This window comes from Mauremys reevesii, linkage group 2 (genome assembly GCF_016161935.1).
Source record: "Mauremys reevesii isolate NIE-2019 linkage group 2, ASM1616193v1, whole genome shotgun sequence".
In the NCBI taxonomy this organism is placed as follows: domain Eukaryota; kingdom Metazoa; phylum Chordata; order Testudines; family Geoemydidae; genus Mauremys; species Mauremys reevesii.
The window spans coordinates 159,417,213-159,440,693 of NC_052624.1; the positions used below are offsets into that span (position 1 = coordinate 159,417,213).

Here is a 23,481-nt window from a genome sequence, read left to right on the forward strand (position 1 = left end):
ATCCCTGAGTGCATATACGTATACTGAAACATTCAGCCCTGACATAAGCAGGTTCAACTTTGTGGGTTTCAAGGCTGTTTAAGGAGCAGTTTCAAATATAGCCACATGTGAACATTTTAAAAAGCACCTAAGTCCTATTTTCAAAAGTGACATGGGCACTTGAGCTCCAGTGGAAATCAATAGGAGTTAGGAGCCTAAAAACCCTTGTGGCTCTGGGCCTTAGGAGCTTACTTTAAATTCAGTGGGGGTTAGGCTCCTAAGTCACATCACATGCTTTTTAAATGTTACTCTGGGTCTAAAATCGCAAAGGTAAGGTATTTCTGGGGTCCACTGCCACTAAGGAGTCGTAGAAAGATGTCTGTCTGCTACAGACATTTTAAGCTTGGACGTTTTGTGGCAGTATTGTTTGCATGTTTCCCTTTACTTAAGCAGAGTTGTTGTTATTCATGGATTCATTTTCCCTAATGCAAATGCAGGGCTGTTATCTCTGGGAACGTTTTGTATTACATTGCTTTCTAGCATTCATCTTTCTCCTTCCAAGCATGTCCCCATGAGCTGGCCTCTGACATGGGTTCCTACTGCCACCCAGCGGCCAGAGAAGTAAACCTTCTGTTTCCCTTACTGTCTTTTTCCCAGAGAAAGGTCTCTTAAAACTATTTTCCATTTCTCCCCAGCATGAAGTTAACATACAAGATTCCAGCTCTCTCCACTGCTGTTAACTTTTCCCCAGCATGCATTATCTGGGATGAAGTGGAGCTATATTTTCCCCATCTTGTGAAACACACTGTCCATATTGTCACCGCAGTTATTCCCATCTATCAAGATGAACCAGGTAACTATAGGTGAGTTAACCTGACGTTGATCCTGGGTAAAATCATGGAAAGGCTGATACAAGACTCAGTCAGTAAAGAATTAGAAAGTGGTAGCATAATTAATACCAACCAGCACAGCTGTATGGAAAATAGGTCTGGTCAGCTAAACTCAATATAATTTTTATGCAATTACAAGTTTAATTGATAAAGGTAATTGGGCTGACATGGAAAAACTTCTATAAAGCATTTGATTTAGACCTGCCCAGTATGAGCACTATATACAATCAGGATAGCTCAGATGACAGATTAAAATCCAGCTAACTGGTTGATCTTATAAGGCAATTGTGAGTGAGGAATCATCATCCAAAGGAGGTGCTTGTGGTGCATTCCCACAGGGATCTGTTCTTAGCGCAATGCTATTCAATATCTTTATCAATGATCTGGAAGGAAATTTAAAATAATTGCTGATAAAGTTTTCAGATGATACACAAATTGGTAGAGTGGCAACTAATGATGAGGCTAGGTCAGCTCTACAGACTGACTTGGATTACTTGGTACACCGGGCTCATTTGCACAGCAGTGAGTTAATACAGGCAAATGCAAAGTCAAATATCAAGGAACAAAGAATGTAGGTCTCAATTAAAGAATGGGGTGGGGAAGTACCCTGGAAAGCAGTGACTCTGAAAAGGATTTGGGGGGTCATGGTACATGATCTCCCAGGGTCATGCTATTGCTAATAGTGCTAATGCAACATAAGATGGGGAATTTCAAATAGGAATAGGGAAGGAGTATTAGCTTTGTATACCGCATTGGTGAGACCATTACTGGAATGGCTGGATTCTTTATCACTTAAAAGTCTTTAAGTCAAGACTGGATGTCTTTCTAAAAAAAATGCAGTAGTTCAACCCCAAGTTATGGGCTTGATACTGGAATCACTGAAATTCTATGGCCTTTTGTTGTGTAGACTTAAAATATATTCATCTATGTATAAAGCTCAGAATAACATAAGAACAGCCATACTGGGCCAGACCAAAGGTCCATCTAGCCCAGTGTCCTGTCTTCCAACAGTGCCCAATGCCAGGTGCCCCAGAGGGAATGAACAGAACAGGGAATCCTCAAGGGATCCATCCCCTGTCGCCCATTCCCAGCTTCTGGTAAACAGAAACTAGGGACACCATCCCTGCCCATCCTGGCTATAATAGCAGTTGATGGATCTATTCTCCAGGAACTTATCTAGTTCTTTTTTGAACCCTGTTATAGTCTTGGCCTTCACAACATCCTCTGGCAAGGAGTTCCACAGGCTGACTGCGTGTTGTGTGAAGAAATACTTCCTTTTGTTTGTTTTAAACCTGCTGCCTATTAAAATAGTAGTTTAAACTAGAAGTTAGTATTAAAATAGAAGTAGTTTGGTCTATGTTAATGATAGTATATAGCTCATAGCACTGAATTCAGAGGAGCTGTAAGTTGCACATTAGTAAGTTCATGTGAATATGAATTTAACATGAGGGTAAACTGTTGTAACTTACCCAGCAAAGGGGCAAAAGGGTAGGGTTGTAGCAGGAAAAGCAACAAATAGGAGAGTACAGGGAGCTTTAAGATAAAGTAAAGGGGGAGATTGATATCTCTTAAACTCTCCTGTTAGTCTTGCTAGCAGGAGTTTGTTATAAATCAGTTACTTCAAACAGATGATCCATATTGCCATTTTAGGATGAAAATGCGACTGATTCTTGATACATGATTTTTATTGGTATCTGACCCAGCACCCATTGAAATGGCTCTGGGTGGAGCTGGAAGCATAGCAGAATACCAAATGCATGTACTCCTCCTCCCCACATAACTCTGCACATGCTCAGGACATCAAGGATCCGCTCTGTCTCTAGCTCAGGATCAAAGAGTCCAGTTATGGTCCCACAGCCACTTAAGAAAATGAAAAGAACATTTTTGTTTCTTCCTTCTGAAGTGTTCAAAATATTGATGCCTTTAAAAGCGCTTAAAGCCAAGAGAATTTTAACTTAGAACAGACTGATCTTGAAAGCCTGCTTTCACTCTGAGGAAAACAGAATCATTAAACTCAACTCGGGCAAAATGCTACACTCTAATGCAGGCAATGTACCTCAATTCCCAGCACATGTGTAAAACTCAGTCAGATCATAGGAATGGTCCTTTCAGTCTTGTCTCCAACACCACCAGTACCAAATACTTCAAAGGAAGGTGCAAGAAACCCCATTCTGGACAATGATGGAATAATCCACCCGGATGGAGAGTTTTTGGTGTGAGCAGAGGTGTGGGTGAGAAGAATTGTGCATACTCCTGCAGTGCCAGAGCCAAAAGGTCTTGGAGAGACTCAAGCCCACAAGATTGCCACATCTGAAACCCGCAACTTCAACTTCCCAGCCTCTTATGGGACAGAACTGATTCACTGCGGGTGAGGCAGAAGGATTTCCCTGCCTGAGTTCCACTGCTCTGCTGTAAGGCTCCGGCTTGGCTATGTGGGATGTCCCCTCTCCAGGCTTGAGAGCCGCCACTCCAGCCCGAGCCATAACATCTACACAAGCTCTGCTAGCAGGGATCCAGGCCTGGAGGCCTCCCCAGGTGCAGTGTTGACATACCCTGCATGACCGAGGGAGATGACTGGACTAGCAGTGAGCTCTCCTCAGTGTGGTGATGCAGGAGATGGATGGGAAGGAGGTGCGGGAGCTGAGAGAAGATCAGGAAACTGGACAGGGGCCTGAGGAAGGAAAGGCAGGAAGGGGATGGAGTTGGTCTGTGTCTGGGGGCACGAGAGATGGAAAGATGCCATTAGAGGTAAATTAAAGGAGAGATTTTCAGCACCGACGGGCTGGACAGCAGCTCCCCAGGATGAGAACTCCACCCCAAGAAAGCAGCTCCAGGGCATTGTTACAATCCCTTTTATTTCCTCCCTGGCCAAGGAAGGCATTTGCTTTGTCTTCTGTTATTAGTTACTATTTATGTAGACTTCCCAAATTCATGATCATCTAGGCCTCCTACATAACCCTGGCCGTAGTATTTCACCCGGTGATTCCTACTGAGCCCAGCATTTTGTAGGAACTAGTGCACTCTGTTGAGAGAGACAGAGGGAAGGGTCCACCAGCATCCCGGCAAGGACTGCTCGCCACAACTCTGCCCTCATTTTATGGCTTCTTACGGCTCTCATCATTGAAATACGTAGGTGTCATTGGACAACAAGTACAGTCAGAGAAGGAGGCCAAGATTTGCAATAATGGGTGCCCAAAGTAAAGCTCCGGAGTACATATCTAGGCATCCACAGAAATAACCTGATTATACAGGTCAGCTCCCACTAATTGAGTTTGGTATCTAAGTCTGCATTTAGGAGTCTAACAGGAGTAAACCATTTTTAAAAATCTTTCCCTAAATTTGGTTAAGATTCCTCTAGATGATCCTTCCCTCCCCTTTTAATAAATGAGCATATTTGCCTCAACCTTTATCCAGATTGTGCCATTTCTATTTGTCAGTTAGTATATGTGACAATCTCATCTTAGCTATCAGTGTTCAGATACCAAGGTGATAAGTATGTTAGTGATACCGTTAAATTGAGAAAGAGCCCAAGCAAAGTAATAGAAGTGCTGATCTGAGCTCTAAATAACAGAAAGTATATGGGATGATAACATGGCATTTGCTTCTGTACCAGCCTATTTCTTCCTGCTTTTTGTCTGTCTGAGCCCCAAACATTTATATAATCAAGGGGAGCAGATGGGTCCTAATACCAGGGAGACCTTGGTTTCTTTGGTAAATTGGACATTTGTCACTGTTTGTATTACAGTAGCACTCTAAGGCCCCTGTCATGATGCAGGGTGTCATTGTACAGAGGAAGATACAAACATAAAAGAAAAGGACAGTCCAGGCCCCAAGTACTTTACAACCGGAAAAGGGACAAGAGGCATCAGGACAACATGGCATAGACAAGGCTGACAGAAACAAGAATGCAAGGTTGTATAGTCAATTAGCTCAGCATGACATTTGGAGGCTTAAATGTTTAAATAAGACAAATGCTGAAGAGACCATGGTGATGGGTGCAGTGTAAGAACATGAATAGGATGGAATATTAATGAATCCCTAATTGGCCACACACCTAGCCAGGATCACTAGCCAGTGTACCTGGCATAGAGATGGGTCATTCGAAGGCACTGGAAGTAGGACAGGGTCTGTGCATATTGAGTTGGGGAGGGCATTTGTCCAACTCTTGCCCATTTGGATGTGCAGTTAATGACAAGGTTGATGCTGTTATTTCTTCCTTTAATGTTCCATGTTTTAAACCAATCACATAGCACTTCAAAGGGCCTCATTGAATGGATGGGAACTTCTCCTTTGATGTCTCAGGCTCATTCAATCACAGGGCTCTTACCTCTCTGTTGGAAAATATTGCAAACTTTTGAGAAAAGATTCATATTCCTTTTGGAGATGTCTGAGAGGCTACTGAAGGCTGGTGATCTGGGCACAAGAACAGGAGCCGAGAACAGCAGAGCTCTTCTCTTGGGCCTGTCAATGAATCATTATGTGACCCTGGGCAAGTCACTTTGCCTCGCTGTGCCTCAGTTTCTCCCCCTGTAAGATAGGGATAGTATTTCACAGGGATGCTGTGATGGTGAAGGCCTTCGTCCCTCTCACATTAATGGGAGTATTGACATTGACTTCAGTGAGAGCCCCATTGTCTGTGAGTTAATGTCTGTGCAGTGCTTTGAAGATGAAAGTTACTTTAGAAGTAAAAGCAGTAAAGAGTCCTGTGGCACCTTATAGACTAACAGATGTATTGGAGCATGAGCTTTCGTGGGTGAATAGTCTATAAGGTGCCACAGGACTCTTTGCTGCTTTTACAGATCCAGACTAACACGACTACCCCTCTGATACTTTAGAAGTAGTAATTACACTGCCAGGGTCTGGCAAGTGCATCTGTGAACCACTTCCCTCTATTAGATTAGTAGCTGAGAGAAATCTTACCTGTATTAAAGTAGTTTCTATAAGCCAGTGGTTCTCAACCAGGAGTCTGGGGCCCCCGGGAGGCCATGAGCAGGTTGCAGGGGGGCCGTCAAGACTTGCTGAGGCCCAGAGCAGAAAGCTGAAGCCCCACCACATGGGGCTGAAACCTGGGGCCCTGAACCCTGCCACCTGGAGCTGAAGCCGAAGCCTGGGCAAGTTAGCTTTGCGGGGCCCCCTGTGGCGTGGGTCTCTGGGCAATTGTCCTGCTTGCTACCCCCTAACACCAGCCCTAGTTTTTATATGCAGAAAGCCCGTTGTTGTGGCACACCTGGACCGTGGAGTGTTATAGCATGTTGTGGGGGCCTCATAAAGAAAAAGGTTGAGAACCCTGATATAGGTCTCAAATCAAGGCTCAAAACCCCATTGTGGTAGGTATGGACAGACAGGCATATCCCTTCTTCAGAGTTTAAAAGCTTTAGTTTGAGGAAAGGTGCTACTGCGGCAGCTGGAGGGGAAGCAAACTAAGGGAGGACAAAGTAATAGTGATACTGATGAATTTTAATGGAGACAAAACAAACAGATGAGTTAGTTGGTGTTGGTCCTGCTTTGAGCAGGGGGTTGGACTAGGTGACCTCCTGAGGTCCCTTCCAACCCTGATATTCTATGAGTTGCAGCAATCTCAGGTCACCAGCTGGCCTTTTGGCAGAACCACTTCTCTTCAGGGGATAGATTCCTGGGAGCCTGGTGAGGTCACAGCCTAGCAGTATGACATCAGCACCGTGCTGGCATGATACCGCGGCGCAGTATGTTGATTCACCGCACAGCGGGGAGGCATGCAGCGCAGCACGCTGATGTCATGGCACGGCACATCACAGTGAGGTCACTGCACCGCAGTGGGCTGATGTCATGGTGTGACACGGTGAGGTCACGGCAAGGCCCGCTGATGTCACTGCGCTGCAGGACGCTACCCGTCCGTGGTGGGACCCGGCGCTAGCATCGCCCCTTTATGGAAGGGAAGGGAAATCTCGCGAGAGTCTAGGCGAGAGTTTGGTGCGACTGCGCGGGAGGAAGATGGCGGCGGCGGCGGCGGGAGCAACCGCGGCGCCGGCGCCGGAGGAGGGGGAGGTGGCGGCGCCGGAGGCCGCGGCCGGGGACCCCCCGGGACCCCCTGAGCAGGGCGCCGGGGACTCCGAGACCGGGTGAGGCCGGGGGAGTGGATGGGAGCCCCCGGTTCCCCCGGGCGCTGCCCCCTGCAGAGCCCCCCCCCGGAGCGGGGCCCCCGGTTCCCCCGGGCGCTGCCCCCTGCAGAGCCCCCCCCCGGAGCGGGGCCCCCGGTTGCCCCGGGCGCTGCCCCCTGCAGTGCCCCGGAGCAGGGCCCCTGGTTCCCGGGCGCTGCCCCTGCAGAGCCCCGGAGCAGGGCCCCTGGTTCCCCGGGCGCTGCTCCTGCAGAGCCCCCGGAGCGGGGCCCTGGTTCCCGGGCGCTGCCCCTGCAGAGCCCCCGGAGCAGGGCCCCTGGTTCCCGGGCGCTGCCCCTGCAGAGCGCCCCGGGAGCGGGGGCCCCTGGTTCCCCGGGCGCTGCCCCTGCAGAGCCCCGGGAGCGGGGCCCTGGTTCCCCGGGCGCTGCCCCTGCAGAGCCCCCGGAGCGGGGCCCCAGTTCCCCGGGCGCTGCCCCTGCAGAGCCCCGGGCAGGGCCCCTGGTTCCCCGGGCGCTGCCCCTGCAGAGCCCCCGGGCAGCGGGCCCCGGTTCCCCTGGGCGCTGCCCCTGCAGAGCCCCGGAGCGGGGAGGCGGGGCGCTGCCCCCCCGGAGCGGGGCCCCTGGTTTCCCCGGGGGCTTCTCACCCTCTCTCTCTCTCCTGTCCATGCAGGGGGGACACTACCCTGGTCGATGTCACCGCTGGCTTGGAGACCGAGTCCTCTAATGGGAAGGATCCCCTGGTACGTGAGTTCTGCAGGGCCGGGGAGGGGCAGCTCCGTGGGGTGCTGGCACCAAGTCCCCAGCGGGTGGGGGGAATCCCTGCGGGGCAGGGGCCATTGTTTCCTGTGTTTGTGCAGCAGTTGGCACAAGGAGCGTCTGAGCTCTGATGTGGGCCTTTAGCATTGCCACATTACAAAGGAGGCATAGCAGTGTGTTGCCTGTGGCACGTTGCTTGTGTGCATGCCCTGCAGTCTGGATCTGGCTCACTGCGCCAGAAAGCCTCTGTGTGTAACCTGTCAGACCACGCATGTGGGTCACCTGTGCGCTCATCCCTGAGGTGTTTTCATTAATCCCAGAGGGGTTGCCCCACGAATGAACTGAATCAATTGTACGTAAAGCACAAAATATTTCCATGGGCTGGACATAGACCTGGCAGGTTGGGGAGTCATTAACACCTATGCAAAGCAGGAGTAAAATTATACAACTGGTGTAAGGTCTGGCCTACCAAAGGAAAATTTGTATGTATTTTTCTGCGTGCTTGCTCAGAATAAGAATAGAGAATTTAGTAGGTGCCTGTGCGTTGTCTATAGATAGGGCCCTGCCAAATTCATAGTCCATTTTGGTCAATTTCACAGTCATAGAATTTAAAAATCATAAATTTCATTATTTCAGCTATTTAAATCTGAAATGTCATGGTGTTGTAATTGTAGGGGTCCTGACCCAAAAAGGAGTTCCGGAGGGCAGGGGTGTCACAAGGTTATTGTGGGGGAGTGGGGGGGGCTGTGCAGTCGGTACTGCTAACTTTACTTCTGTGCTGCTGGTGGTAGCAGTGCTGCCTTCAGAGCTGGGCAGCCAGAGAGCAACGGCTGCTGGCTGGGAGCCAAGCTCTGAAGGCACCCGCAGCAGTAAGGATGGCATGGTATGGTATTGCCACTTTACCTCTGCTCTGCTGCCTGCAGAGCTGGGCTCTCAGTCAGCAGCTGCCACTCTCCAGCTACCCTGCTCTGAAAGCAGCAGCACAGAAGTAAGGGTGGCATGGTATCACCACCCTTACTTCTGAACTGCTGCTGGCAGGGCGCTGCCTTCAGAGCTGGGCACCCAGGCAGCACAGAAGTAAGGGTGGCAATACCACCACCCCCCCTTTGCAACTCCCTTTTGGGTCAGGATCCCCAATTTGAGAAATGTTGGTTTTACCTTATACTATACAGATTTCACAGGGAAGATCACACAAAAGACCAGATTTCACAGTCCGTGGCACATTTTTCATGGCTGTGAATTTGGTAGGGTCCTATCTATAGAGTCCAATGTTGGCAGAGCCAGTGCAAAAAAATATTAAAAATGTGTGCAAACGTTTGTAGTGTAAATTTCCTCAGTGTGTGGCACATTCTTACTGGGTAGCATCTTACAGTCTCTACCCAGATGTAAATAGATACACAAAGTGTCGGGTGACAGAAAATCTTGCCCAATATATTTTCTCCGGTGGTCAAACCTAAAGCTTGTTTTTTTTAAATGTTCTTTTGGTACTTAACAACAACAAAAGCTTAGTACACCTGGCCTGATTCACTTATTACTTTGGGAGGAAACTGTCATAAAGATGCTTGCAGAAAACTTTTTATGGTCTTTACTAGTATAATGGGCCTTTATTCACTGATGATTAGCACAGAAAAGGGGAAACATAATTAAAAATACTTTCCCTGAGGCGTCAGTAAAATGTTATTAGCTATCAGCAGCCTGGCAAAGCATGAAATGTCAGAGGCCTTGAAAGACTAAAGTTACATATTGGCTCAGGTACAGCTGGATTCAGACTAGTGATGGAATGAAAATGCTGGAACTGCGAACAATGTAAAGAAATTCAGACTGAAATTTCAAAAAGTTACTTTTTAAAAGCCATTGCTGTATATGAAAAATGAAACATACTCCTCGAGTCCAGAGAGAGAGTTTTTTCTCATTTTGGCTTTTATTCATCTCTAAATCTCCCCTCCCTTAACTTACCATGCTATATTGCTCACCTATGCAAAAGCCAATTCTTGATTCAGCAGCTAAAATTGTCACCTGTTTCCATGGAGATGCTTGTGTGGCTGTCTCTGTTGTCTGACACCATCCAGTAGTTAAACCCATTCACAGCAGAGTTGTACCTCAACTATTGGCATTTTGAAGAAATGAGGAGAAATCTTTTGATCCTTTTAACTTTAGCAATCTCTACAGGGGACTGTAATGGACAAAATATGACTTGATGGACATGGGATTGTTCTTGGCGCACTGTTTAATCAAGTCCAGACCTGTTAATGCTGCTATGATTGCAGGAAGGTGCTGGGGACAGTTCTGAAGTCTTGGACACTCAGACAGGTTCAGTGGATGAAGAGAATGGGCGACAGCTTGGAGAGATAGAACTGCAGTGCGGGATTTGTACAAAGTGGTTCACAGCAGACACCTTTGGCATTGATACTACGTATGTAATAACTCTCTTTAGTACTCTGCAGATAATCTGTTCTTCTGTTCATATATCAGTACTTATGGCCCCTCAGCACCATAGCATTTTTGTATCTTCCAGAATTTACTCTAAATTCTATTGAACTTCTTCACTGTAAAATAGTGGTTTGTTTTTTAAGAACAAACTCCAACCAAGGAACGGTATACTTGCTTGTGAAATGCTTCTGATTCCAGCTGAGGGAGGTCTCCAAAAAGCACAGTTAACTTAGAACTTGGGTTGTTCAGGGCTAATTTTTGTATCAGTGCACTCACTAAAAATCAAGGAAATTCCCAGTTAAGGCAAACATAACAACCATATGCACTCTCAGATTTCAAAAAGTTAAAAAGCTTAGTGAAGCAGACCTAAGGAAAGTAACACACACAGTAGAACCTCAGAGTTACGAACTGACCAGTCAACCACACGCCTCAATTTGGAACCAGAAGCACGCAATCAGGCAGCAGAGATCAAAAAGAAAAAGCAAATACTGTACAGTACGGTGTTAAATTATCCCTTTTTAAGTAGTTTTTTTTTGTTTTTGTGGGTTTTTTTTGTTTTTTAAAAGGACATGGCAAGGAAACTTTCTGTACTTTTAAATTTAAGATAGTTAAAAGCAGCATTTTTCTTCGGCAGTTAAGTTTAAAAGTTGTATTTAGACAATGTTCAGTTGTAAACTTTTGAAAGAGCAACCATAAAGTTTTGTTAAGATTTCAGATTTATGAACAATCACTATTCTCGAAGTGTTCATAACTCTGGGGTTCTGCTGTATGTCATTACGTGAGATTCTGAACATTTTTTTACATCACAAAGGTGATGGAGTGAAGAATTTTCTTTATTAAAAGATTCAGATCCTAAACTCAGTCAAATCAATACATTTTGAAAAGATGCTGCCAGGTAGAGGAAGTGCTAAATCTAAGTTTTGTTTTGTTTAAACAAAAATGGAAATATTTAGAATGTAAATTCTCTGGGGGAAAAGACCTTGTCTTCCTATTTTGTTTGTATAGAGTCTAGCACACCGAGAGTTATGTAAACAATAATAAAACAGTTTTACATAACACAGTGTTTATATTTTTCTTTCAGTTCAATGAAAAATCTTTGTTTGCATTTAGACATTTTCCTGAAGTATTTGCAGCCTTGGGCTATTGCATGAGACAAATGTGAAACTGACTTAAAAAGGGGTTGGGGGGAGGGAGGAGAGAGTTGGCTAGTTTTATATTTGCTGACAGAAGAGCAAAAAAGTAGAGAGACACTGTAAATGGAAAGTAAGTCCCTAGACACCTCAAATATCAAATGGAAATCTTTTTAAAGGTCACTTTAATGTGTGTGAAATAAAAATTAGTTTTAAAATGGACTTGGTTAGTGGTTTATGGGGAAGTTTTCTATAGATAAAATGAGTTACCAGATCTGATGAAAACATCAGTGAATGTGTGTGGGGGAATTTTTTAATGAAGAAAGAGTAATCATTTTCTTTTTCTGATGTAATGGAAAAGCTGTGGATAGTGTCAAATGATTTTGCTTTTTCATAGGTCATGTCTGCCTTTCATGACCAACTACAGTTTCCATTGCAATGTCTGTCATCACAGCGGGAACACATACTTTCTAAGAAAACAAGCAAGTAAGTAAAAACAAACACTTACTACAAAAGCTTGATTTTCTTTCCCTCTTTGAATCTTTGTTGGGGATGGAATGGTCCTGTGTGACCTTTGTCCTATAGCTGGTTAAAGTCTGTCTGTGGGTCTGGTGAAGATTTGCGGTGCTCACTGCAACACAGCCTGCTGGAGAGCTGACTTCTCTAGACCTGGAGGATGCCACTGTGCAAATGAATTAGCTTGGTAGAATTCTTGCCTTCAGCCAAGGTTCCTCGTTTTATGAGCACATAACTCACTCTAGCATCTCCGTTTCCAAAACTCAGGATATTGTAGATTCGAAGCCAACTAATGGAAGTTCATCTAAGCTTAGATCTGCTGTGTTCTTAGTATTTACCAACCTTATTGTTATATATAAATACACTTGACCTTCATCATCAAGGATGTAACTGTAGTTTTGGTATATTTGTGTTTTGTTTTTAAGATCTGAAGGAAATGTGCCTTAGTGCTCTGGCCAACTTGACGTGGCAGTCAAGGACACAAGATGAGCACCCAAAAACCATGTTCTCAAAAGACAAGGTACAGATATAATTAGACAGTTACATCTGAACGTGACTTATGACTTGACAAAAAAGGAATTGCCTAGATCCACAAGTTCAGACAAAAATTGACAGTATGAACTGTAAGTTTCACCAGCTGTGATAGGTCAATTATAATGTGTATGATATGGTGTTTTAAGATATGTTGGCTTAATAAAGTAATTTTAACTCTTATCATATAACTGTTTTAAGGCCTCATTTTATTAACTTTTTTTAAAATAGGATATTATACCATTTATTGACAAGTACTGGGAGTGTATGACAACTAGACAGAGACCTGGAAAAATGACTTGGCCAAATAACATTGTAAAAACAATGGTAAGTAACAAAAAGTTTAAATTTGCAGAGGATCTTTGTTAATGATCAAGCTGCTTTCTGATAGTCTTATTTGATAATTAGAATTGAACTAGAAAAATAGTTCAGACTTTAATATTGTCCCTGTGACTTCTTACTTTGTGGTGTGTATCTACTGTAAATTTTACACAGTTATTCTTGGGCATGACTTGGTCTTCTGAAGGTGTTTCTAACTCCCATATTTCAGTGTAAAGAAAGGGATGTGTTCTTGGTGAAAGAGCATCCAGACCCAGGTAGTAAAGATCCAGAGGATGATTATCCAAAGTTTGGGCTACTAGATCAGGTACGTGATTGAGGCGGGGGAAAGTTCTCCCTTCTGCACCATGGTTCTCATGACTCGATGTAACTAATATTAAGAGCATTTGAGCATTAGGACTTCATATTGCATTGCCAAAGATTGTGGTACATGAATGTGCATTGAATGAAAGGTGTGTTTATAAACGTAACAATGCATATTTAAGTACACATTTGGAATGTATGCATGTTGCCTGCTGTTTGACAATGTATTTACAGTAAGAAACTGAAGACCCCCAGGAATTTAATCCCAGAGACCTAGTTAACTTTTTCTGATACACATTCCAATTGTTTGTCCTTTTTAGCACATTCTGTGCAGTTGTGCTGTGCTGCTGTTCCAACTCTGCTGGAGAAACATTCAAGTCAAAAGAATATGGGAATGTTGGGAATTCCACCCACCAGCTGCCTGGCCAAACTCAGTTGCATGATTTGGCAATAATTCCAGAAAGGATGCGTGATAATCTACTATTGTTGGGTGCTAATGCTTTATTTTCTGGTATGTGCAAGGGCTTTTAGAAGGTCTCTCTGTTTTTATGGCCCTTGTTGCACTCTCTGATGGCATCAAAAATACCCATTCTTAATGCTTTTCTGGTAATGTTATGGTGTAATTGAAACAGAGTCCTGCCTTTAGCAATGGAGACTATCCTGTTGTTCTCCTCATCCTTTTTGTTGTGACTCACTCAAAATGCATGCAGGAATCTTGCCTCCATTTTTAAAAGGCATGTCCCTCAGCCAGCATAGTCTAGCATATAGGAAGACTTAAAATCTCTACTAATTTATTCCTAGCTGTTTATATGACATACATGGTGCACAATCCCAGAGATTGGTAACTTCTGACGCTATGTGACTGTTTCTTAGCACAAATAAAAATGGTAAGAGCTTGACCCACAGGGGACTGTGGCTGTGTAGTTTGGGTCCTTTTTTTAGAACTAGAAAAAACATAATCATCCCAGGGTATTAGATGTAAGACTTCTACTCTGAACTTGTTGTTTTATGCCCATGCTGCCAAAATTTCAATAGCACTTCAATTCTTGGAAATCCTCAAGACTAAAAACTTCTTGCTCAGATTTTGAACCAGACAGACACTCTCAGAACAAGTGGTAAGTACTAACCTGCCCATAAATCTCTAATATTGTTAAACTGAGTTTTTCTTTCAGGACCTTGCTAATATTGGTCCAGCATACGATAACCAGAAGCAGAGCAATGCTGTATCTACTAGTGGAAGCTTAAATGGCAAGTTCTTTAATTTTACTAAAAGAAAATGTGCTGAATATTTGGAAGTATTTCACATTTTCTCAAAGTCCTACAGCTGAGCACATCCTCTGTTATATTAACTTTAACGTTTACAGCTTAATAAAAATTAAACATCTATTTGCCTGTATGTAAATAGTCTCAGAACTGCTATTTCCAGAATTTATTGAGCCAAAATTTAAATCTGTCTTGTTTTTCTGTAGTGATATAAATTAGGCTTTACCCTATCACAGATGCGTAAGATGATCACACTTTTAGACAGCTGATCATACCATAGTAGTACACATGTGCTTGCAAGACAGCTGTGTTTAAAAACTGATACCTTGACTGAAAACAGAGTTTGCCTTCCTCTTTCCCTGTCCAACCCCAAAATGTTGATTTTTAATTGTGACAGAACATTATCACGCAAACTTCCCATTTTCCTCATCCTGAGATTTCAGGAGCACTTGGGAAGCTTTATTCAATTATACATTTCCATGTAATGCTCACTTGCAGCTTAGTGCTCTTCCCCCTTAGAGGAATGACCGTGTGGATGGAGTAATCTCTTCGGCTCTGCCCATACTATGAGCTAGAGGAGTGATCACCCGCTTGCCAACGTGTACTCGTGGCTGCGGCAGCATGGCTCAGCTGTCCACTGGGTTCAGGTGGGTTTGTATTCCACTGCTGCGTCCCATGTTGCCACAGCTACACAACTATTTATACCCACGCTAGCTCTCCTCCACCTAGCATGAGAATGTCTGTGCAAGCTGTGAGTCACTCCCCTTGCTCAAAGTGCAGAGATAGCGTTTGTGTGTGAGGCAAACTTTTTACTTGTACCTAATATAAACTAGCCACAAAAAATTGCTGGTTGTGCATGGTGTTAAACCATTTCTCAGTAACCCTACGACTGTGCATTATCTAGTGCCTAACCTGAAATGGTTCTCTTTTTTAAAAAAAAAAAATAATAATTGTGCACCTGTCCATCATTGCAGATCTCTGAAGTGTATATTGTCTCCATTTCATGCACTGGTTATGTTTTCCTTTAGTTATTAAAATTTGACAAATACATGGTGCCACTTCTGTCCTTGCAGGTGGAGCCTCTTTGGGAGGTGAATATTTACCTTTCAGCTTCTAAAACTTAAGTATTGTTGTGGTTTGGAAAAGCTTTTTGCTCAATTGTCTTAGAAGCTAAAGTGAATTAAAAATCTAAAGTGTGTCCTAAAATGATTGCAGTAATATTTAATATGAAACAGTAATTCCAGTTTTTAATGTTTAGCAGTTAGAAGCTTTTAAATTGTCATATTCTGCCTCACATGACTGATACAAAGTGTCCCTTTCACTTTAATTTCTCTCATGTAGGATTCAATTTCAGTTACATTCTGAACTTCGGTTTAGTATCAAATAACTGGCTTCTGAAGAATTGGTGTATTAAACACAAGCACAAAATTTACACTGTGCTATTGATCAGATAAAATTCAGACATGCTGGGGTAGCTTTAGTTTTGTGATTTATAAACCTACTATGACAAACTACAGTGTTAGTAATCTGCAGTGTTGATGCAAACAAGTGCAGTTTAGATCAGTTCATGTTTGTGCAGAATATGATATCCCTCCAAGGTCTCAATCACTTATACTGCAACAGGTATGCTGATAATTTAAAAGCTTGCTACTTTTTTAGTTACAGTACACTATGCAGTTGTTAAAGGTGTTTCACTGCAGCACAGCAAAATCGTGTATTCTTTCATTTTTAGGTCGGTACTATAAGTAAGCTATATTTTTCCTCAGAGGGATGTGATGTATTTTATCACTTTAGATAATAGTATATTCAATACAGGTTCAAAGTAATTTGGTTTATCAAATACATTAAAGGAGTTGGACACTAATTTGGCATAATTCTGGTGTTAGATGTTCTGTTTTGTCTTACCCTGCAGTTTGATGAAACTAGTGTTGAAGACATTAATAATAACATGAAATGCCTTGCTCTTAATATTTACATTGCAAAAAAACAATTTTGGAAAAACTGCAGAGAAACACCTTTTATTGCTTTTTATTTTCCCCATTTTGGTGTATTTCATTTTATATATTGAACTTAATGTTAAGTGCTTACTGCTGAAGCAGATATTGTGTGTCAAAGTGTATCGCAAGCATATTGTAAATCATTGAGACAACTGACAGTCTGCTTAAAATGAGAAAAAGTTGACTTTGGGAGCGGGGGTTACTTCTGCAAAAACAAATTAAATCCTTTGTTGTCCTTGTGTGTTTGGAACTTCCATGAAAGTGTGTCAACATTTGCTCTCAAACTAAATATACAAATGATACCATTTGAAAAGAAAACTATGAGCAAGTAAAGATTTATAATTCACGTAATAAAATTGTGGCGTTTCCTCCTGTTAAGTGAGTTTTGATAAACTGACTTTATTATTCACACATTTTTCTTAAAACTGATTAGAGACTGCAGATAAATTTTATCTTTTGCTAGATTAGTTTTCTCTGAATGGTGTCAATGTCAAACTTCTATATAAGTTTGTTTTTTGTTTAATGAAGCCATTTTTGATAGTGACACACATGGAGTTTCTGCTCTCACAGATTCCCTGTATCACCAACCATTGCATATAAAGCACTAGCTGATGTGGATTTGTGGTGATTTCTCTCCAAAGGGGGCATTCCAGCAGGAGGTAGTGGGAAAGGAAGAGGAGCAAAACGCAAACAGCAAGATGGAGGGACCACAGGAACAGCCAAGAAAACCAGAAGGTAATTAGAAAGACACAGGCTAAGTGAAGTAATTTAACAGTGGCAGATGGACAAAGTACAGGAAAATATAGGGAACACTCTTGTATTGGCCAGGGTTATGAGGCTGGTCTTCCTTAACGACAGAATAAGTGCCTCCCATCTTTGACGCAGTTCTGCACATGCTATTTAGAAATGAATAGGGTGCAACCTTGTTATAAACGTTAATCTCCCACAATTCAAACTAACATTTTGATATAATCTGTCCTCACGCTAAGCTGTAGACCATCCTGTATGTGACTATATGCCCACCTGTTTTAGAAACTGTCACTTTGAGCACCACTTAAGCTCATCAGTGGTGGGATGCTGTTGTCATCTACATGTCTTTGTAAAAGGTGGGGAAGTATTTGAAGGGTGGCTTTGCTTAAGGAAATGGTTAGAATGTTGTTGGTGTCTCTAGCAGTTTATGGGTGTGGTTCCTGGCAATTATGCTGAAGTCAATGCTAACATTTTTCCTTGTGCTTCTTCCAGTGACCCTTTGTTTTCTGCTCAGCGCCTGCCACCTCATGGTTACCCTCTGGAGCACCCCTTTAATAAAGATGGATATCGTTACATTCTGGCTGAGCCTGACCCCCATGCGCCTGACCCAGAGAAACTGGAGCTAGACTGCTGGGCAGGAAAACCTATTCCTGGAGATCTCTACAGAGCATGTCTATATGAACGAGTCCTCCTAGCATTGCATGACCGAGGTATGCTGGATAGCCAGCTCCCCATGTGGGGGATCTTCTCTGTAACCTCACTGTCTCAGTTAGTAAACATAATTATGCTGGGAAACAGACATGGATGTTAAATTGAGCATCGCAGTCTTTGATCTGTTCACTCACCTGCTTGTTAATTACAAATTGCATCTGTCTTTCTAACTTCTGTAGCACCTCAGCTAAAGATCTCTGATGACAGACTGACCGTTATCGGAGAGAAAGGATACTCCATGGTACGAGCCTCGCATGGGGTGCGGAAGGGAGACTGGTACTTTGAGATATCTGTGGATGAGATGCCTCCAGACACAGCTGCCAGACTTGGCTGGTCACAGCCACTAGGTAAAGTAATTGCTGAAGACCCCTTAGGAAAGCAAAGCTGCTTGCTCCGGTTTTCATTCCCTGCATTTTGAGTAGCTCAGACCCCTGAACAATAAGCCTCAGTACTAACTCTAGAGAGGAAATCGATGTTGGTTGGTTCTGGAAGTGCTAGAACCCTTAAGTATATTTTTCTGAGAATGTGATTGGAGCAGGACTGCTGCAAACCCTTTGGAGTATTGTGTAGTGAGTCATAGTGCCTAGTTTCCTGCTTGAGTACAGATTAGTCCTGCAGACTCTTGGCCTCACTGGTGCTGGCTGGGCCTCGCTAATCACTTTAGAGTTTATTAACTCTTTCTAGCCCAGTTCAGCAGTCTGCGCCATAGTTTTAAGAGCTAACAGCAGGTGTGTCATGAATATTTATGAAGTAAATATTTTCAGTATTTAGTGGAAAACTTTGCACTGAAACACACAGAAATATGTAGCCTGGATGGGAAAAATCTGCGTTTCATGTAGGATTAGATGTTAGTGCCTGGTAAACCTAGCTGCTTTTAGAGACAGTACATTCATGCAAGGTCCTGAAGAAAAGGATCTCGTGCTTCCAGGTCTGACATCTGGTTTTCTACAGGGAACCTGCAGGCTCCCCTAGGCTATGACAAGTTCAGTTACTCCTGGCGCAGCAAGAAAGGAACAAAGTTTCATCAGTCCATAGGCAAACACTATTCAGCTGGCTATGGGCAAGGAGATGTACTGGGGTTTTATATCAGTCTTCCTGAAGATACAGAGACAGCAAAGTCACTGCCTGATACCTATAAAGATAAGGTAAGCTGGATTCCTCTAGGCTGTGCCTAGCTGGTCTCAGTTTGTTTAACTATACCAGACCTTGGCTATGATAAACAGGGCCCCACACTTGAATGTGTAGTAACCCACAGTGGAAACTGGGCTTGTCCAAACCTCAGTCTTGCAGTAGCCCAGGCTCTATGATGAACTGGAGTCCCTCTAATGCAGGGGTAGGCAACCTATGGCACGGGTGCCGAAGTTGGCACATGAGCTGATTTTCAGTGGCACTCACATTGCCCAGGTCCTGGCCACCAGTCCGGGGGGCTCTGCATTTTAATTTAATTTTAAATGAAGCTTCTTAAATATTTTAAAAGCCTTATTTACTTTACGTACAACAATAGTTTAGTTATATATTATAGACTTATAGAAAGAGACCTTCTAAAAACGTTAAGATCTATTACTGGCACGCGAAACCTTAAATTAGAGTGAATAAATGAAGATTCGGCACAGCACTTCTGAAAGGTGGTTGATCCCTGCTCTAACGGAATGGGAGGCAAATGATGGTGTGTTAACTCTTACCACTGACTAAGGAAGTAGCATGGTGTGAAGGTCTAGAGGACTAGTCTTAAAAGCCCCAATTGCCTTACGTAAACAATAGTCCTTACCTGAATTCCAGACACTGCAAGCGAGGGTCAGATGAGCAAGAGATGGGGAGAGGAAGAGCTTGACTGCCTCCTGGTTATTTAGTAATGCACATCCATGTCTTGGTTCCATTAACTTGGGTAGGGGATTCCATTCAGTGCTGCAGATGGGACTAGTTCAGAAATCTGATTTCATACTTAATGGAGCCTCATTTGTCATTGGTGATCAGACATTGATATATCTGGGTCTCCAGTTGTCAGGGCCTTGGGTACTAACCAGTCCTATCGCATCTGGTTACCATTAACTATATTACAAAAAGTAATGGTGTGAATGTCTTGCAGCCTGGCTCTGTTGCTTACCTTTTTTAGGCTTTGATCAAGTTCAAAAGTTACTTGTATTTTGAAGAGAAGGACTTTGTGGATAAAGCAGAGAAGAGCCTAAAGCAAACTCCTGGAAGCCAAGTAAGTTGGATGTTGGGAGCAGGTGGAAACTTGAGACCAGACACTTTAGAAATCCATAGAGAACGACAGAGCACCACAAATGTATTGAACAGGTTCACTCTACATTCCTTTATAGATTTTCACTTAAGATTCTTGGTGTTCGTTTATTTGAATCTTATCACACACTTTTACAAGGATGTCAAGTTGGATGGTCTCTGTTAGGCTTATACAGACTTGAATAAGCAAGTAATGCAGCTTGGGTTACACCTTCTTTGACCTGTAATAAAACACTGCAGCTAGTTACATTTTGTGGAATGCAAGACTTTAAAGACTGACTTATTTTTCAGTTACAAATGCACGAGGCATCTTGCAAAATGAAACAGATTGTTGCTTTCAGAGCATAAAGCCTAAATGCATAAACCAACAAATTGGGGGGTGGGGGATGAGAGGAGGGTGACTACAAATAATGTAGGGCTAGTCAGTAAAGCAGTAAAGCATGAATGCCTTACTGTTTCTGTTTTGCAGATAATCTTCTATAAAAATGGTGTCAGCCAAGGAGTTGCCTTTAAAGAGATTTTTGAAGGTGTTTATTTCCCTGCCATTTCTTTGTATAAGGGCTGCACGGTAGGTACATACTGAGGCAAATTTACAGCTGGTGGTGCGTGGGGGATAGGGTGTGTATTATTTGTGTTGGGATAGTGCAGAGGTGGCCAAGTAATGGAGCAGAACCCCATTGACTAGGCAATGTGCAATCACAACACAAAGGGTCCCTGCCAGTGTACCATCTAAATGTGCAGGGGGAGGGTGGGAGTTGAACAGAACTAAGCTAATTCCAACGACGTGGGCCTAGTGCTTTTAGAGTATTCTTGCAATAGCTCATCTGCCTACTGTGGGCAGCAAGTAGATGTATAAAGAGACTCCACTTGAAGCTACTCTTAACTTTTTTAGTTCTGTTGTATCACTAGTCTCCATAAAGCTGAGGCAAAGCACTTACCTGTGGTGGATGAGATCATAGCTTTCCATGTCACCTGAAACCACCCAGCCTGTTAAATGCTGAGTGAGCAATTTCCCTCGCTACCTGTTTTTTAGTATTACTTTGCTTTGTGTTGTGCACGTCCATCTGATGCTAAATATATCTACCTCCCTGTCACAGGTTTCAGTAAACTTTGGACCATACTTCAAATACCCTCCAAGAGACATCACTTACCGCCCCGTAAGTACTAGTTCATAACTACATCTGCTTTTTCTTGTGCAGTTAGCATGGTATAGGTTTTTAATTCAATTCTTGTATCTCCATTCTATCAACAAAAGTTCAAGATTGAGTGGACCCCTCAGTTGTCACCTTGTTCTCTTTTGGAGGGTGGCAAGGAGAACCTGGTCTGACTGTATAAAGAGGCATTAATAGTAACTTTCTGCTAACTTTGTTAGGACAGCTACCCTGCCAAGGTGGGTATTTGAGCAACATTTTATTGAGGGGAAAAATAGACTGGGTTTTAAAAGTCCAAAAGCACCATCTTAGCTTGAGGTACTTGACGGATCCTGCCAACTATTTCCCTGTAGTTTACATGTGCAGCCTTGGACTGTTTTTATCCTGTGATATGCTTGAAGTGCAGTTCCTAAAACAAGGCCCTCTTCACCTCCAATATATTTACCAGAAGTAAAATTAGGGGAAAAAATCTAAAGTCAAGTGGCAGTCTTAATCTTTCCCATTACCCTGTATTGCAGACTCTATTGAGAGCAAGTTAGAAACATTCAAAGAGGGATTGAACATTTACTTGGCTAACATGAATTACTTGCTGTTTGAACTGAAGTAAATCTTTCAAAAAACATGCTTAGGGGTCACATTATCCCACATCTTCCTCCAGTCCCTTATATTGAAGCATCTAGCCTAGGAATTGCTAGACTGGATCAGACCTGTGTCTTTAAGCGTTAAGGTTGCGTCTAAAAATATTGGGGAGGGTAAAAAGAAGCATTTTGCCTCTGAAGCATTGCCTTAGACTGCTCTAGAGACTCTGTCAACTCCAGTGTTCCATCTGTGAACATATGACCCCACTCACAAATGGAAGGTATTGCATCACCTATTCCTTGAACTTTCCTTGGTCCACCAGTTCTCTACTTTGAAAAGAGTGTAGGCTTGCCAACCGTATTGCGTGGTGGGGGATTTAAGTGTGTTTTCCAATAAATCTTCTTAATTATCCTTAACCAACTTCCTTAACAGGTATTAAAATACAGGGATGAGCTAGATTGGAGTGGGTGAAAGCCCTGTATGTGCATTTCATTACTTAGTGCAAGACTCTGGTAGTTTGAGTATTGCCTTTTCCATAGGGTATATTCTAGCAGAAAACATTCCTTGAAGGCAGTTTTGCCCATTGCTGTATACACAAAGACTTGTGTGACAGAAGTAAGGTGACTTTATACTGAAGTTAACCCATTTCCCATCAGAGAAGTGATAGAAAACAGCACAGTGCTAAGCTGTGTTCTGCACCCCAAGTAATTAAAGCAGGGCTGCTGTAACCTCTTCTCTTCCCCTTCCCAACAGATGAGCGACATGGGCTGGGGTGCTGTTGTAGAGCACACACTGGCAGATGTCCTGTATCATGTGGAGACAGAAGTTGATGGAAGACGAAGCCCACCATGGGAGCCTTAGAGGAGATGCTGTATATATTGATTTCTTAAACACTGGACAAACATGGTTTATTTCTAGAGAATTGCAACATCAGTTTCTGAACCATCACTACTTTTGTAAAGGATGAACCAGGCTCAGCTGCTACCTAACTGGCAAGTATTTATAGAGGGTTTGGGTTATTGGGGGTGTACGCTATATTTTGAAAACCCAACCTCTGCCACTGACTTGTTACCACTGAGTAGCACAATATATGTGTCTTCTAGAGTGAGTATTTGATCATATATCAACTTCATTTAATATCCAGATTAGTCACTGCACCTGGAGTGGGCAATAGCCACACAGCCCTGCTTCATCATACATTTCAATTGAGCAGTTGTAGCCAAATACCTTAACACAGGTTAGTAGAAGCAGCTGTGTTGAAGGATTTTTAAAACTGTAAACAGCTTCCATACAAAGGGATTTTGCTGTACCAAAAGTACTATGTAAAACTGAAGTTATGGGGGAGAGATTGCAATTTTTATATTAACTGGTAACCAGTTTAAAATAAAACCTTTCCCCAAGCTTCTTACAGCCTTTGTCTGGTTTATGGCTAAAGACTTGAGAGCCTTGATCTGGCACACCACCTATGCTATGGAGGTTTGTGATATGCTCTTAGCTTGACCCTGCTTTCTCCAGGCTGCAGGCATTGTAGGAAACAGTGCAACATCCTTACCTTAAGGCTGAGTCAGTGTACACATCCACTTAGTCCCAAGAACTGGGCAACTGAGTTTAAATGCATACTGCAGGGGCTATTCATTAGAACTGTACCCACCTGATGTAAGTTAAGGTTTGACTTGCAGAGCTGAACAGCTGTAAGCTGCTTTTCAGGTCTTACCACCTGAAAAGGTTTATTTTGTTGTGGGTAGGTGTAGAGAGCACAAGCCTAGTTAAGATTAAATTCCAGGGGCCAGGCTTTCAAGCATATCATGTTGTACAGCCTCA

The 23,481-nt window shown here is 43.2% G+C and overlaps 1 protein-coding gene and 1 long non-coding RNA gene across 6 annotated transcripts in view; both read left to right on the forward strand.

Annotated features, from left to right (window-relative positions):
* Positions 1-4,310, forward strand: part of LOC120398139 — a 32,093-nt gene extending 27,783 nt beyond the window's left edge. For both annotated transcript variants that reach the window (XR_005594201.1, XR_005594202.1), the window contains exons 4-5: positions 675-842; positions 2,520-4,310. This is a non-coding gene — a long non-coding RNA (uncharacterized LOC120398139). The remainder of the gene's footprint in view (positions 1-674; positions 843-2,519) is intronic.
* A 2,494-nt stretch (positions 4,311-6,804) lies between these two features.
* Positions 6,805-23,064, forward strand: ASH2L (ASH2 like, histone lysine methyltransferase complex subunit). Of its 4 annotated transcripts, XM_039522790.1 has the most exons (17): positions 6,806-6,967; positions 7,634-7,703; positions 9,987-10,132; positions 11,677-11,765; positions 12,221-12,315; positions 12,558-12,653; positions 12,877-12,972; positions 14,141-14,216; positions 15,305-15,322; positions 16,870-16,963; positions 17,471-17,688; positions 17,869-18,036; positions 18,641-18,834; positions 19,803-19,895; positions 20,400-20,498; positions 21,028-21,087; positions 22,414-23,064. In XM_039522790.1, exons 1-17 carry the CDS (start codon positions 6,840-6,842, stop codon positions 22,519-22,521), a joined length of 1,848 nt encoding a protein of 615 aa, XP_039378724.1. In that variant the 5' UTR covers positions 6,806-6,839; the 3' UTR covers positions 22,522-23,064. The 4 variants fall into 4 exon arrangements, with proteins under 4 accessions (XP_039378726.1, XP_039378727.1, XP_039378724.1 ...); XM_039522792.1 differs by lacking the exon at positions 12,877-12,972 and having other exon boundaries at positions 6,805-6,967; XM_039522791.1 differs by lacking the exon at positions 15,305-15,322.
* The last annotated feature ends 417 nt before the right edge of the window (positions 23,065-23,481 follow it).